Source organism: Chrysochloris asiatica, unplaced genomic scaffold (assembly GCF_000296735.1).
Source record: "Chrysochloris asiatica unplaced genomic scaffold, ChrAsi1.0 scaffold00027, whole genome shotgun sequence".
NCBI lineage: Eukaryota > Metazoa > Chordata > Mammalia > Afrosoricida > Chrysochloridae > Chrysochloris > Chrysochloris asiatica.
The window spans coordinates 24,265,711-24,283,417 of record NW_006408545.1 but is presented as its reverse complement, the minus strand read 5'-3'; the positions used below and the strand labels follow the sequence as shown (position 1 = coordinate 24,283,417).

The 17,707-nt window shown below is 40.5% G+C and overlaps 1 protein-coding gene across 1 annotated transcript in view; it reads right to left on the bottom strand.

Annotated features, from left to right (window-relative positions):
* The window catches only part of PREP (prolyl endopeptidase), a 154,061-nt gene that overhangs the window by 40,167 nt on the left and 96,187 nt on the right, over positions 1–17,707 (bottom strand). The window contains exons 9-10 of the mRNA XM_006839965.1: positions 13,654–13,851; positions 6,728–6,831 (exon numbers count right to left, since the gene is read on the bottom strand). Coding sequence (XP_006840028.1) covers positions 6,728–6,831; positions 13,654–13,851 — 302 coding nt within the window. The remainder of the gene's footprint in view (positions 1–6,727; positions 6,832–13,653; positions 13,852–17,707) is intronic.

Sequence of the window (17,707 nt, the reverse complement as noted above, 5' to 3'; positions counted from 1 at the left end):
TATGAATTTATGCCCTTGCCTAGAATACCAACACGAATGAGAGAATTATAATGCGGAGCAGGAATGTTTATGCAAGAACATTTCATCATGAAGCGCAATAGAGTAAATAACAGGAATAGTTAGGCAGTGAGCTCTCAAGCACAACTAATTCAGCTTAAAACATTTCACACACACACTTGTGCTTATAACATGCTTTGAGGCGAATCACTTGCAATTATATGTAAGCACAGCAACCACTCAGTTCTTTTTGAAAACCTCTCTCACAATTCACTCTTTCCTCTCTCACCACTCACTCTTTCTTTACTCTTTCACCATTCATTCTTTACTAACATGGTATTAAGACTTCTGACTTACAGCCGAGTGCAAGAACACTGCTAAGGAAAACCATGATCCAAGTTTAACAGTCAACTCACCAAGGAGGCAGAATAGTCAATACTCATAAACTGCAAGTGCCATACACTCAGCAGAGAAGTTAATGAGTATTAAAACACGAACAATTTTCTGAGGATACGTTCTCTAACTAGCAAAGCCAATATACTAGCAAGTAATCACAAATTAGTTATCATCAAAGTGAAAGCATATCGAGACTAAATGAAAAGAAACAAAAAAAATCCCACTCCTCCTCTGGACTGTAGTGGTTACAAATCGGGCTGTGAACTGCAACGTCAGCAGTTTGAAACTACCACCTGTTTCGCGGGAGAAAGATGAGGCTTTCTGCTCCCGTAAAGATTTATAGCCTCGGAAACCCTATACAGGGTCGCTATGAGTCAGAACCGACTCCATGGCACTTAACAACAACATCTCCCATCCTCAGGAATCTTGATAAACCCAAAGAACCATTTAAGTCAAACATTTCTGATAAAATACACAAGTCACCATAGGGATAGCTTACTATGTCAAATACATTATTGTAGATAATCCTCAGAAAAATAACATGCATGCCAAGCACAAAAGAGTAGAAATAAAGATAATAAAATCTATGCTACATTATTTCTAACCCTACTATTTCCCTTCTGTTGATTTAGTTTAATTTTTCTTCCATAAAATATGGTTTTATTAAAATTTTATTTAATTTTTCCAGTTTATAAAACATAGAAACTGTTGCTAATGGAGCTTATGGTCAGTAAACTCAGATCACTGTTCTTTTTCCAGTCTATAAATTTTGTCTTTCATTTTGGAAGAGGGAAAGCCAATCTCTCAGTAGGCTGAACAAAAGCCAGATTCCCAGGACCGAAAAAGCCATGGTTTTGCTACTCTGTATTCCTTTGTTCCATCCATTCAACCATAGTGCAAACAATCTTCCATCCACAAAAGACAATTGCCAAAGGCAACCTTATTGCACAGGATATGGAGGGTCTGGTTCCTGTCTTCTTGGAATTTACTGTGAAACTGTGAAATTACACTGAAACAAACAGGCAGAGGCAGTCTCTGAACGAGGGATGGCGATAAACTCGGGAATCTCAGTGGACAACTGGGACATGTGAAAACACCCGTCCCGTAAAGCCCTGTCTAACTGGTGCACTGCTTCCTTGAGGACTTCCACCCTGGCCAGGCTGCGCTCTACACACTGCAGCACTGACCTTGGTATTGACTGTCGTGATACAGTTCCTTGAGGTGATGATGAACTTTTCAGGTATACATCTCCATTTTCCAGTATGACTGAAAGTTTCTCAGGGCAATGACTGTGCTTGGAATTTGTGTCCAAAGAACACCTACGGCATGTAGTGGTCACACCATACATGATTGATGATGGACTCAATTGATCTACCGCTTTGGTGACAACTAAGCACATTGCCGATTCTAACTGTACACAGAGTTTGGGGTGAAACCACTTATCAACAAATCTGTTTTACAAATGAAATTTCTACTGAATGGTATTTTGAATGCTTTTTTAAAGACAGGGCCATAGCTATACCAATCAGTATTATGGGGTTGTGACATTCAGGAAAAGGAAAAGATTAATCTATTACATATTTAATACTTCTAGTTAAAACTGAATTCTTATATACACTTTAGACTCAAAGAAAAGAAAAAAATTAAGAAGTTTTTCAGGATTTGATTTTCAAAACTATTTTGCCAACACAGATCAATTTCCTACCCTGGTTTGTAGTCAGGAATGGATAAAGACAACAAATAGCAACTTTGTTCTACATCTGTCAGACCAAAACTCAATCCTGTATTTTTCACCTTCCCACTCAAGATGTTCAGGTTCTATCTACCTGCATGTCTGTTTCTTCTGCCTTTCTTGTCCTCTCTCCTTGGCTCACTACACTAGATTTGTTGTTGTTGTTATGTGCCGTGGAATCGGTTACGACTCATAGCGACCCTGTACACGGTTTCCGAGGCTGTAAATCTTTACGGGAGCAGAAAGCCTCATCTTTCTCCTATGGAACAGCTGGTAGTTTCGAACTGCTGACCTTGTGGTTCGCAGCCTGATTCGTAACCACTATGCTACCACTTATGCTACTAGATAAGACGGTAGCATTAAAAAGTGTGGATGATCATGACTACCATCAGCTCGTGGTGATTAACTATGCCAGGTAACCTATATTGCAATTGTTGCTGTGAAGAGCCGTCAAGTTGGTTCTGAGTCACAGTGACCCTGGGTAGGGTTTCTGAGGAGTACTTGCTTCAAAGTAGATAACACATATCAGACCATCATACAAGAGTGACAGACAGTCTGGGGGATATTCTTTTTACATCACATATGGACTAAATATGGAGTCCTGGTGTGGCACTGCAGGATAATGCGCTGGACCCAAGGTCGGTTTGGACCACAAGGTCAGAGGTTTAAGCTCACCAGCTGCTTCTTGGAAACCATATACAATAGGGTGGCTATGAGTCGGAACTGACTAGATGGCACTTAACAACAACAACAACAAATGGAATAAATATAAACACCAGGGTCAAATGGGATCAAAAGTGACATTACCTGAAAGTAACCAAAAACGAAAACACAGTCTCTTTTTTCAAGATGTGGGTTCTATTACACACCATTAGGATGACTCCCATTCTTGCACAAATCTCCCTGTAGAGCCTCCTTTTTACAGCTCCAGGTCATTGTTGGCCACACTGCTGAGCGCCTAATCAAAATCTGAGAACATCTGCCACGTTCACATTCATGTCAAACTCCTCTACGTAGACTTGAATGTCAACCATTGCCAAACAGACTTAAAGCAATAAAAGTTTATGGCCTTGTGACATCATAGGACAATTAGAAGGCACCTTTATACAATATAAAAACTTTATTTTAATAACTCAGTAATGATACGTACAATGCATACAATCAGAATATGTCAGATATCTATGGGCAATATACATAGAGATTCTGCACTGCCTGCCCGTTTATCTCCATTCCCAAAACCTGAAAACAAGGAGTACTACATTAAGATCTGTACACCAATGAGATCTGTTCACTTAATAACTCTTGAAATAGTTTCCAAGAATCTTTTATTTCCCTCCTTACAGCAGAACAAATAAAAAGTTAAATATTTAAGTACCCCAAAGCAAGACAAATTTTCTGTGAGAGATGGAGAGCCAAGCACAGAGGAATTAAGCGAGCATTTTCCCATGATATCGGCAAATGGCAGCGCCCACGCACATTTCCTTTACAGATTAGTCTGGAAATTTCAGGCTGCTATGAGCACAGTTGATAGATTTCCATTCCGCACAAGTACTTGCTGCAAAATTTTATCTTTTCATTTATAAATGGGAACAACACATATTAGGTGATAACAAGCTTCTCTGTGTGTCATCTGTAAGGAATGTTACTACTGTCGGAAGAGAAAAGAGCATGTCTGCGCAAGAGAAACAACTCAGATTTCCTCAGTGAGATGGAATGGCTATTTCCCTGGAAGAAGGGGCCTCCCCTGGCAGTTGGTATTACAGGTGCCCTTCCCCATCCAGCCCAAGGATAACTGTGCACTTGGACACTAGTGGGAGGGGGAAAAGAGAGAAGACTGTCTTTTTACACAATGTTGAGTGGGGCTGTGTAGTGTGATGAGGAGGAGAAGGAAGGTGACCTCTCGAAGTCAGCTCTGTGAGATTCCGTAGTAGCAGAGGCTGCCCTCTTGAGAGGAAAGAGGGGACACTTCGCTGGGTACTGACTGGCATCCTTGGCATAAGAGAGATAAGAGGAAATGGCACAAGCCTCCTCTCAACCAGGGAAGCCCAGGAAAGGAATAGAATTAAATTCTGGGAGTGCCAAATGTCATAGTGGAAACACATTTTCTACACATAGAAAAAAGAAAAGCAACAAAGAATGATGGTCTAAAATGGAAGAGATGTACAAAGTCTAACACAGGGCTAGGGTGAACTGACTGTCAGCACCAGACAGGGCCTGCAGGATATAGCGCTAGGAAATGGAAATGAAACTAACAAAAAACACGCCCTTATAGACAAGGAAAGCTAAAAGTCCATTATATTTACTTCTAATAACATAGAATATGTATCTTGTATACTGAATGCTGAGCAAATAACCTGAGAAGTTGGGTTACATGAAGATAAACAGCATCAGGATTGGAGGAAGACCCATTAACAACCTGAGGTTACAAGGTTGTAACCTTGCTTGCTGACAGTGAAGATCAAAGAGCACAGCCTTCAGTATGGATGCCATCTCAATGTAAAGAAAACAAAAATCCTCACCAATGGACCAATGAACAACATTCTTATCAATGGAGAAAAGACTGAAGTTGTCAAAGAGTTCATTTTTCTTGGATCAACCATCAACACTCATGGCAGTTGCAGTCAAGAAATCAAACAACTTATTGCACTATGCAAATCTGCTGCACAGGAACTTTTTAAAGTATTGAACAGCAGAGATGTCAGCTTGAGGACTAAGGTACACCTGACCCAAGCCATGGTATTTTCAATAACCTCATATGTATGCAAACGTTGGACAGTGAATAAAGTAAGATCGTTGGAGAATTGATGCATTTGAGTTCTGGTGTTGGAGGAGAATATTGAAAGTGTCACGGACTGCCAAAAGAACCAATAGATTTGTGTTGGAAGAAGTTCAGCCAGAGTGCTCCTTGGAGGCCAGGATGGCCAAACTTCATCTCTCATACTTTGGACATATTGTCAGGAGGGACCAGTCGCTGGAGAAGGATATAATGTTTGGTAGGGTGGAGGGTCAGAGAAAAAGAGGAAGACTCCCAGTGAGATGGATTGGCAAAGTGGCAGCATGAATGGGCTCGTGTGTGACAACAATTGTGAGTTTAGCCCAGGACCAGGCAGTGTTATGTTCTGTTGTACATAGGTTTGCTATGAGTCGGTACCAACTTGATGGCATCCAACAACAACAACAAATACTCGGTGTGTCAGTCAATTCAAATACATCATCTCACATAATCCTATCAGAATCCTGCATAATAGATGCTGACTCCATTTTACAGCTGGTGGTTATATACCGTGGAGTCAGTTCCAACTCATAGCGATCCTGTATAGGATTTCTGAGGCTGTAAATCTTTACGGGAGCAGAAAGCCTCATCTTTCTCCCCCAGAACCACTGGTAGTTTTGAACTGTTGACCTTGAGATTAGCAGCCCAATTCGTAACCACTACACTACAGAGCTCCTTATTTTATAGATTAAAAAAAAAAAAAAATGTAGTAGAAAGGTTTAATGATTTTCCCAGTGTTACCTGGTGATATGAGGCAGATGTCAGGCCTGTCTGACAGGCTTTTTGACAATGGCCCTGTGCATCTCCTAAGGACGTTCTGAATTTAAATACTGTTTTTTATATAGACCAAATGTTCTTAAAGAGCCACACAGTCTCTTTAAATGTGACAAGCAGCCATACACAATAGGTAAGCAAATGGACATGTCTGTGTTCCAATAAAGCAGGAGACCAGTTAGCTGAATCTGATACAGAAACAAGGTTGGCAAAATGCAACCTTGGGTCAAATCCAGCCCACCACCTGTTTCGGAATATACTTAGGACCTAGATGTAGCCTGTGTTCTAGACTATTTCTAGGCAGGTGAAGGGTCACTCCCCATACTATAATAATGCCTTAGTTTCAGAGAACCATTCTTATGAAAATCCAGTGCTCTCTGTTCATAAACAATATTCTGATTCCTGTAAGAGACCTTTTATTACAAAGACACGGAGGCATTCTGCATCATCAATCATTCAACCAGTGTTCTGTTTCTGAGAGATTCAATACCCTTGGGAAGATTCAAAAGTCACAGATTCTTCACCTGAAACACTGGCAGCCAGAGACTGAGTTTATGGAGACACAATTATTTAGTTAATTCAGTCACTCAAATGTTTTATTGTTTACTGTATGCTAGGCAGAAATACAGATGATCTTCAGACAGAAAAGACCTCGCAGCATATCAGTAAATACTTTACGCGGAATAAATCTATACTGTTATTTATGACACTAAAAAACCTGAGCTAGAATACAACCTACTTGAAAGCAGGCAGACTGACACAGACGAACTGTGTTGCTTTGATAGCTATTGCAGTTAAGAGCCTCTAGACAAAGAACTCTGGCTTCATGTCAACAGTAGCAATCACAGGAGCAGACCCTCTGAGCTCTGGGAGAGCAGGGGCCATGCCTGGCTCTCAGCTTCATCCAGATCATCTGGCCCAATGCCCGGAACACAGCAAAGGCTCCATGAATATGTGCTGTCTGCATTGCTATGGATTACTTCTGCAACTCCTTACAAGGTGGAATTTGAAAGCCCAGCCTGACTCTCATATTAGAGGGGTCAGATTCTTCATACCTGGATTGTCTGGTAGTCGGAACCATCAATCCCCTTCACAGTCACCTCTCGGAAGACTCTTGGCTCCATTTCCTCTTTGGTAAGATCACAGTGATAAATGATACCTGAAATTAAAAAGTGGAATTATAAGTTTCATCTCAAAGGCTCACTAGACACAAAAGAGGCAAGAATCACACAGCATGACAAGGTGCCATGAATGGTAATAGGGGAGTGTTAGTCAGGGACCTAGAGAATCCGCATGGCTGCAGAAGGCTCACAACCTGAAGAGTACTTAGAACAGAGTCTGATACATGAAATTCTATGCTCACACTTTGCAGTTATTGTCACTTTTTAACATAATCCGTGTAGACATTTTGCAAAATATGTGCATTCTGTGAGTATGAGAAGGGGTAAAAAAAAAAAATTCAATTGTAGAACTTCACATGTCTTCCCCAATCCAGGTTGTTTAGAAATGCACATCCAAGTAAATGGTGAACTTCATCCAGGACCATTTTACCTGTGAGGCAACTGAGACAGAAAATTCAGTGACTCATCCAAGGCGAAAACTTTGGGGCCTCTTGATGGCTATCCTGGGACTCCTGCTCTGTGAAACCTACCCATCTGTTACACATATGTGCACAGTTATCAAGGGCAAAGCCAAACAGACACTCATTTCAGAACTAGTATTATCTGAAATTGTGCACAACACAGAATGATTAGTGTGCAGCAAGACTTTCAGTGTACTGAACCACTAATTAAAATTCCACTTTCTGAATTTAATGCTATGACTCTGTAACTGGGGTGCTATAGGGTCAGCACTGGACTTCAATCCACAAGATTGGCCATTCAAACTCAACAGCAGTTCCTCAGAAACGCTACACAGGGTTGTTACAAGTCAGAACCGACTCGACGGCACTTAACAACAAATCTCTAAGAAAAGTCCTAGCGTGGTACTGTACGATAAAACACCGGACTGCGAGGTTGTCTGAATCACAAGATCAGCGGAGTTCAACCTCATCAGCTGCGCCTCAGAAATGCTGTACAGGGTCATTATGAGTCGGAACTGACTCAATGGCACTTAACAACAACTTTGTAACTGTGGCAATGCAGAATCAGCACTGGACTTCAAACCACACGGTCAGCCGTTCAAACCCACTAGCAACTCCTCAGAAACCCTCTACATAGCAACAAACAACAACTCTCTAACTCTCAGCTCTCTAGTTCTGGTGTGACGCTGTGGGACAAGCACTGCTAACAATAAGGCTGGCAGTTCAAATCCAGCAGCCGCTCCTTGGAAATCTTATACAGAGTCATTTGAGGCTGAACCAACTTAAAAGTACTTAATAACAACAACTCTTCAACGTTTAAGAATTGAAAGAAATAGTAAGTAAGACACATAATGAAAGTTTGAGAACAATGACAATGCTGTGGTTTATGAAGCAGAATTAATCATTAACAGAGTGGCTGGTATAGAAAGAGCCCACTGCCCCAGAATATTTTTAACATATGCTGTCAGGTATATGAAAAATCAATTTAGAGATCCTACTACTCGCTAGAAAACCAGAAGCCAAACAAATTCCCACAAGACACACTTATACTGACTGATCATATATGAACATGGCAGTTCTTTCTTCTTAACGTGTGGACTTCCATTGGACAGCTAAGAAACAATACTTGTCTGCTTTTCACTAACCAAGGAATACACTGCAGATTCCTTAGAAGCATAATTGTTAATCTCTCTGTTATTTCCGTTCTCATGCCTGGACAAATTATTTTTAAGATGATTACAAGGAGCCCTGGTGACAAAATGGTCACATGCTCGACTGCTAACTAAAAAGTTGGCAGTTTGAACCCACCAGCGGTATCATGGGAGGTCAGACCTGGTGATCCTCTCCCATAAAGATTACAGCCTAAGAGGTCATGCAAGCAATTAACACTGATGGTAGGGAAGTGCAATGTGACTTACATACTAGCTTTCTTGGTTTAAGTTATATTTGGCTATTTTTCAGCGTATAGCTTCATACTTCCAAAATCCACTCTGTGAAAACGCATTCTAATTTGCACTGAATACTGTACTTGCATATATGAACACAGTGTTGACGTCAAAGACTATCTTTGTTGTTAAGTGCTGTCGAGTTGGTTCTGACTCACACGCTGTATAGAGTAGGGTTTCTGAAGCTGTAAATCTTTGGGGGAGCAGAAAGCATCCTCGTTCCCCTGTGGAAGACTGCTTGTAGATGTATTTAAATTTATGTAGCGCATCTTGATCAGCACTCCCCTTCTCTCAAAACAAAAGTAAATAGGAATCCTTAAAATGGAAACAAAAATTAAAAAAGAGAGTGCACACGCAAAAGAGAGTACAAACTAAGCATCTGAAGAGCTGGCGCACCCTGGAGTCACTGCTAGGTGGAGAGCTATCAGTGATGCAGGATGTGGAATTAGAATTCCCATAAGGGACTGGTCCTAACACAGTGATCTTATTCTTGTTGTTAAGTACTGCCAGTTGATTCCAACTTATAGTCATCCTCTATGGGGTTTCTGAGAAGCCGGTGGGTTTGAACTGCCGACCTTGCGGTTGGCAGTCCAGTGCCGATCCTACATAATCCTTATTATGTAAGCCGCCAAACTGCTAGGAAGTGAGTTTTCCTAGTGAAATACAGTGAGTAGGTAACGCACTCTAAACACTTGTTTATCTAGTAAGGTTAAGAATTCCAATCTCCAAATTGATATGCTAATAGCAGAATGTGATTAATATACAACAGAGGTTGGTTACTTGCAGATATAAAGGGCCATGTGTCTGGCCTGGAGTGGTGCAAAGTCATTTGAATTACAAGGTCAGTGGTTCAGGCTCACCAGCTGCTCCTTGGAAACCCTATACAGGGTTGCTATGGGTCGGAATTGACTCCATGGCATCACTGTAACCTAAGGACCTTTTGTGTCCTGAGAAGACACCAGTGGGTAGTAAATTCAAGGAATATAAGGCTTGAGATAAAACATCCTAGAATCGTGAACCAGAGAAGACTGGGAAGATAATTTCTAGGAAATAAATGTCAAAGTTATGGGTGAAACAAAGATTTGGAATATGGAAGTCCTTTAAGGCTAGAGGTGGTTCTGACCTGAGGAGGTATTTCCTGAAGAAAACAGTGTGTTAGCAAGGCTACTCTAGCAACAAAAAGGATTCAGGGAGACCAGTTGGAATGTGTTTCTGCTGTAATGTGAAATAAATATAAGGAGATGGGAGAAAAGTGGGAATTAGGAGGAAAGGGCGACTGAAAAAAATAGAAAGAAAAGACAGAAAGAATAAGATGATTCTGAAAAATTGGATAACAGAAAAATAAAACAATTGTGTAAAAACTGACCTTTGTAAATACTGTGTTATCTGATTATAGCTTGGGTTTTAATGTTTTACACACACACACATCAACAGCCCAAGGCTCTTAAGAAAACCGTCTTTCTCAAGCAGTCTGGGAAAGGCTTTTGACATGTCTCATGCCTGCTTCTCAGAGCTGTGCACCTGGGACTTTCATACTGGATTATTTCGGTGTTCAAGTCTGTCTGGCGCTCACCTTAGCCAACCCTCCCCGGCCCCACTAGTGTGGAATTAATCGGCTCAACCACTAAGTGGTTTGAGCCACAGGGAATAAAAAGTGCATCATGCTCCAAATTGTCTTGACTGCTTTCTCTCAAGTGTGATTCCAGGTGCAAAAGTCCTAAATGGTTTGGGATCAAGATCTGCTTTCAGGGCACACCTTCCTGGGAAACAAAGTCAGCTGGCATGCACCTGCCAGATGCATTCACATGTCAACAGCAGGAAGTTCAGTTAGTTTTGGCCCTAGGGTTTTCCTTACAATTTAGTCTCTGTCATTTACTGCAATAGTTGAGCAGTGACCTTCAGAGAGCATTTCAAGAAAGCTTGCGAGCTGGTGTTCAGGTGTATGAATGTGTATACACACACACATATACTCTATATCTGACATTTCTTCGATTTTAAGATATTTAAGAGATCTGATAGCTGTTTTAACATGTGTGGGAAAACTCTAATCTCTAGTCTTACATACCAAATTGCATTGCTGTTGCTGATAATGCTGTGGAGTGTTGTAAGTGTTTTTGTTAAGTGCTGTGTAGGGTTTCTGAGACTATAAACCTTTTGTGGGAGCAGAAAGCCTGAAGGCTGGTGGGTTTGAAGTGCTGACGTGGTTTCCAGTCCAATGTTTATCCTACAGCGTCACCACACTTTCTCTAATTATAATAAGGAGAGGAAAAGCGAAAGCTGAAAGCAAATGAACAAGAGAAGACAGAGGAAACTTACAAAGCATTTTGCTGTTGTTGTTAGGTGCCGTTGAGTCAGTACCGACTCATAGTGACCTTATGCACAGCAGGATGAAACACTGACTGATCCTGGGCCAACCTCACTATTATTGCCAAGATTGAGGCCATTGATGCTGCCACTTGGCCAAACCATCTCTCTAGGGGTTTTCCTCTTTTTCTCTGACCCTCCACCTTATCAAACATGCTATCCTTATCCAGTGACTGGTCCTTCCTGACAGTATGTCTGAAGTCTGACAGACAAAAGTTTGGCCATCATGGAGCACTCTGGCTGCACTTTTTCCAACACAGATTTATTTGTTCTTTTGGCAGCCCGTGGCACTTTCAATATTCTCCTCCAACACTCAAAAGCATCAATTCTTCTACAGTCTTCCTTATTCACTCTCCAACTTTTACTTGCATATGAGGTTACTGAAAATACCACTGCTTGGGTCAGGTGCACTTTAGTCTTGCTCAAGCTGACATCTTTGCTTTTCAACACTTTAAAAATGGTCTTGTGTAGCAGATTTGCCTAATGCAAAACAAAGCATTTTAGTACAAATTAAAGCTTGCCTGGAAGCTGCCTTGGAGGTACAGAACTAGGAGCAAACTGCTTTTCTAACATCACAGCCACAGTCAGGGATGTTTCATTGCTTGGCATAGAACTCGTCATTTTACACTAGGACAATGAGCTCTTTCTTCCTCAGGTAACGATGTGCTTGTTCCTGAAATAAATGGTCTTATGGGTCATTGAAGGCAGTTTATAGGTCTTTGGGGACTTGGGCTTTTACTGAGAGCAGGTGAGTCACCCCCACTCTACCCTCATTGTCCTTTATGCAACCAAATCCAGAGTTCTTTGGTGAACCAAGCGTCAAGTCTTTAAATTCATCCTTTTGGAATTTCTAGTTCTATGTGATATTAAACAAACTGTTCTGCAAGTTTCCTCTCAAATCAAAGAGCAGATACCTGTGCTTACTGGAATCACCAAATTCATTTAAACTTTCTTTTAGGCCTTGAATATGTCACTTACTGAAACAGGAGAGGAGCCATTGTCTCCATTTTAACTATTTAAGCTATGATATTACAACAAATAAGATTTCTGGAAATCAGTGCAAATTTGAGGAGATAAACTGTAGACCCCACAGCAGCAGAAGACAGAGAATGACTTTCTGGAGGAAACTGATGTTGCCTGGTGTGTGTCCACCAATGATACTGTGCCCTGACCAAGAAGAAGGAGATGAGGTGCAGAGCAGCCTAACTTAGTGTTCTTGAACTTCTAATTCCTGATTTCTGGCCTTGGGCATGGTTTCCACCTACTTGTGGGGGCACTTTTCTTAGCTTCTGTAGTCTTTGAAAGGTACTTGGGTAAGTAAAACTTGTTAAGTTTTCTAGATAGACCTATTTACAGAACACCTTTCTTTTGACACCAGGCTGTCCCAGGATAAGATTCTATCTGAATCATCTGCTCTTTGGCTCAAAAGAAAAGTGGATGAGGTATCATCACAGTCACCCATGGCCAGATCCCTGGTGGAGGACAGACCCACTTCCGAACCTGCCTAGTTATCTTACAGAATGGCTTTATTTTCCAGTAACCACACTATGGCAACAAAACCAGTGGCACAGATTACACTACAGAACTCGACAAACAGACAAGGACAATGTAGACTTTTTTCAGTCAGATTGCTTTTAGGACAAAGTCTACCTGGTCAACAGCAAAGCACCAATTGGGCTGCACTCTGGGGACAAGTCAGAGTTTGTGCATGCCTCCAACTGTAACACATCAGTACAGTTGGTTAGAGAAGTAGAGAAGAAAGCAAAATGAAGCAAATTAACCTGACCAATTAAAAAAAAAAAAAAAAAAGAGAACTATATTTACTTTGGAGAAAATTTAAATACCATGGAACTTAACAATCACAACCCACAAGCATTTCCCCTTTCTCTACTAGAAACAAGTAATAGGCACATTTCTCCCTAAATGACTAGACTATAAGACTTTTAGAGTTATATTTTAATTCGGGAACAGAAGACAGAACAACAGATTTAGTCTCAGTTTGATCGAGAAACCATTTTTTTTTTTTTAAATGTCAAATTGTGGCTAGAGATTTTATTTTATGATTTTAATTATCTAAATTGCATGTGTTTCTGCATATATAATCCAAAAAAGACAACATCTGAGTCTGATGTACTTGTTCACGGTAAATATTTTTTTAAGTCAACGCAGAACACAAATTGTTTCTGTCCCCAGAAGAACAGCAACTGAGCACATAAGATTAAAGAGAGGGTTGTTCTTAAGCTCTTATTTTATTAAGTACTGTGGAGTCGGTTCTGACTCATAATGACCCTGTAGAGGTTTTCTGAGGCTGTAAATCTTTACGGGAGCAGACAGCCTCATCTTTCTCCCGCCGAACGGCTGGTAGTTTTAAACTACCAACCTTGAGGTTAGCAGCCCAATTTGTAACTGCTAAGCTCTTATATTTCACTTTAATCTAAGCATCTGTTTTACTGTTTTACTCCCATTAACTAACTCTGGTTGGAATAGAGGATATGTGATTTTCAATAATTTGGTATTATAATCCAATTTTGCCTAAGAAATTGAAACATCTGATTTTTGAAGTGAATAAAAACAGTGATAAGACTCTCACCTGGTGATAAAAAGGACGTAAACTGGTAGAATATCTCAGTGTCCTTCTTCTGACCACTGTATCCCACGATGCTTCCGACCTCTAATGGGAAGGTCTTGAGGAGGGCACCAGTGGCCAGGTCGTGAAGCTGCAAAATGTTCTTCACATCATGGAGGTAGCATAATACCAAAAAGTTGGACCTGACACATGCTACCCATTCTGAAAAGATAAGGAGGAGAGATACAGCCTAATGTGATTTTGAAAGTTAGTGAAAAGTCATTTGTTTTATAAACAATAACTCTTGGAGCATCAGCCATACATTTTGCTATGCAGAAAAGAGACTTAGAAAGTGATTTTATAATTGGCTTTAATCATTCATCCAGTTTTCCGCAGATTCCTTTAATGTATTCTTATTCCTGTCATAGCCAGAGGAAACAAAATATTTTCTATCTTGGGCCAGTGGCTTTTGATGATCAAGATGACTGTATGATGTGCCCAATACCATGCTGCAAGAGATACAAGGAAGTAAACATCAAAGAACTAAATCATAATCCAAGACTGTTAGAGCTGTTTATCCAAAACGTGTTAAGCACTTGGTATGTGCCAGATAATCTATAAGGTACTGGAGAGACAGGGAAAAGGATAATAGCCTTTCTGCCCTTGAAACACAATCATATAAAAATATGAAGGGGCTTCAAACGTTTGTGGGAAAAAATGAGTTACAAGATAATGACATTTCCCCACAAATTTTCATGTTATTTGTATAATGAGTAAAATGGAAAGAAAGATTAGCAATGGTTGGTGAGGTACCCCAAACACGTGAAGGCCTTTCAGCAAGCCCTGAGTTGTATCTTGAGTATAGGGGTAGGGTTTGAATAGGGGGTAGTCAGGAATGAGGCAGCTCTCCAGGAGCCAACCCAGTGGGAAGACAGGTGCCTCAGGACATGAAAACCAATGATAGGCACAGGGAGAAATGAATGAATAAAGGAATGAATGAACAAACAAACAGTCTGGTTAAAAGAACAAACAAGAGATCAATTTTCAAGAAGAAAAAAGCTGTTCAATTGAGGGGTAAATGGTGATATTGGTGGTGGTCTGATGGGGGATTCAGTGAACCAGAGTTTAGCCCTGACTTAGTCATTACTAAGGAGCTAAGAAGGGAGACATAAACAAAGAGGACATTAATGAAGCACTGTGTGTATCTGATAGCTGAATGCAGAACAATGGAGAGGTGACTGGTAAGAACATTACTGTAATAAATGAGGCAGAACACCAAATCAAGCTGGGGACAAAGTCTGAACAGGAAAGAAAATAAATGAAAGGTATTTCCCAATAAGACTTGCCAGGACTTGGTAACTGCAGCAGGCAGAGTAAGGCAGAGAAATGAACCCTCCTCAACTACCAGGATCTAACTTGGTGACAGAGCTAGGAGAGTAGAGGTGAGTGAGGTGCAAGGTAAAGAAGAAAACAGAGGATACAACCCATCCCTCTTGTGGAAGAAATGCATGCTATGAAGAGTGAGAGATCCTGTAGCAAATAGAGTAAGGGCAGGGATGCAGGTAACCGCTCAAACACGCTAGAAAGGCAAGTCTTTCTTGAGTTTCATGGTTAGGGGGAGTTTGTATATATGCGAGGTCTTATAATCTAAGAAACTAGTTCAAATTTATAATGTCAGCTACCAACACAATCAATAAGACATCAGCCAGCAGGAACTCTGAGGATCACCAAGGGCCTTAAATTCCTCGAATTGTACAGATTACCATAGCAAACTTCTCAAATGAGGATAAAAAGATCTCTTACATTCAAACGTAATTTGTTCATCATCTAACACAATTTTTAAAAGCAATTCAATTAAACAATATATTTCATCATGTTTTAAAGTTAGACAGTATGGAAAAAGTTGAAGTAAATTATTTCTGTCAAAGAATCATCAATCTGAGTTAACTGTAAGAACATCAGAATTATAAAATAGACAAAGTGAATAAGAAAAGGACAAGGTGATTTGTAAGCTGTCATTAATACAAGCTCTGACTTTATAGCTGTACTTTATGACTCATCTCTAGTTTTTATTCTCAATAGGGCATTCTGTGATAATGATAGATAGCAGATTCAACTGTGCTTCTTTTAAATTGATGAGTTTAGTGAATATTGAAGGTTTCCCCTTTCCATTCTGAAGAACTTGTAACCTTCAAGCAGAAGGTTAGAAAAATATATCATTCCCCCCAAATCTCCAAGCATCAATTTGCATTTCATTAGATCCACAAATGAGACAGGATGTTACCATAAGGCATAGTTAAAACTGCTTTTACTTTTTTTTTTCTTTTTCTTTTTAAGCAGAAAATTCACAATGTCTTGGGAAATATTTGCAATATCCTTGATAGCTCCCTATAAGAGAATCACTGTAATACAAAGACTCACGTTACCGAAGTCTCATTTGGACACAACCAACGCACAAGGTGGAGCCTGGAAGTGAGGAAGTGCTCAGTAATTGCTAGCTATGTGCACCCTTAGACATGAGGATGACAAGCATGTCTTGCTTATTTTGGAAATGTCATCAGAAAGATCAGCTACTAGAAAATAACATTATGCACAGGGTCAGCAAAAACAAGGAGAATCTCTTCAATGAGATACAATGATACAGTGGCTACAATCATATGGACTGTGGGGACAGCACACAGCCAGACACCATTCTATCCTGTTATATACAAGGATGCTATGTGCTGTAGTCAATTCTATGGCAGTTAATAACGACCAACCACCACCTTTAAGGAACTATGGGAGTGTAGTGGTTACAAGTCGGGTTGCAAATCTCAAAGTCAGCAGTTTGACACTACCAGCTGTTCCATGGGAGAAAGATGAGGTTTCTGCTCCCGTAAATATTTACAGCCTTGGAAACCCTATCCAGGGTTGTTATGAGTAGGAACCTACTCCGCAGAATACCATCACCACCAACAACCACCACCACCTTGAGCAGGGACAGTCCTGCCTTAGTTTGGTAGCCATGAGGCTGCCAAAATGACTACAAAAGAGATTCCTTACATGAAGGCATTTAAAGAAATGGCCAAAACCTAGTCTTTGATTTGTGAATACTTTATCCAGATATTAACAGGGTTCAGAAAGTATATGGAAGGTTTTGAGGAGACAAGAGGTTTCCTTAGGAAGAGTCCACCTCACTTTGGAAAGTGTGAGAGTGTTGCTACTCTTTAACTCCAGCCCAAGGTAAAACGATGGGGTCTGATCCAAACCTAGAGTTAAGGGGTCTGTGACTGGAACATCTAGAAGGGACACAGCTAGGGAAGGCTGTCACCTAATGTTTGCAGGTGTAAGTTTTGTAGGAAAAAACAGGCATGGGGCCATTTTGGGGTCCTGTTCAATAGGACTGCCTGGAGTGGTGCACAGACTCCAATAATACCAGAATTTTAGCTATGTTTCCCAAAGTTGACTTGAAAATACATTCAATGCCTTTATCTGAGATAGGGTCATTTTGCAGCTCGCAAAAGGGATTATTTCCCCGATTGTAGACTCAATAAACCTTTGCAGTTTGGGATGGTCCGAGACTTAACTCATCAGGAGAAGGTCACCTCCAACTAGTCAGCTCTTAATTGACCTCAAAGTCTAAACGCTCCTTTTATGTAGACTGCACCCCTCTCCAGCAAATTAATGAGTCTTTTTCTAGTCAAGTATTTCTTTAAGCAATAAATTTATAAAACAGCACACCATTTGTAAAGAAAAAATCACAGAGAAAATGAGTAAAAGGGACCTTAAAGGAGTCCTGGTGTGGCGCTGTGGGTTAATGTACCAGACTGCAAAGCCGTCTGAATTGCAAGGTCGGTGGTTCAAGCTCACCAGCTGCTCCTCGGAAACCTTATACAGGGTCACTCTGTGTCAGAATTGACTCAACAGCACTTCACAACAACAACAACAACGGCACTCTGAAACATGACTGTTCTGGAAGTTAACTTCTCAAGAGGTTAATGAAGTTCAGTGCATACAGCAGCACTCAGTGGGTTTCAATCAACTCTGACAAGAGTCTCTTCTCTTTTCTAATAAGGGGATGTGAGATCTACCTTAAGAT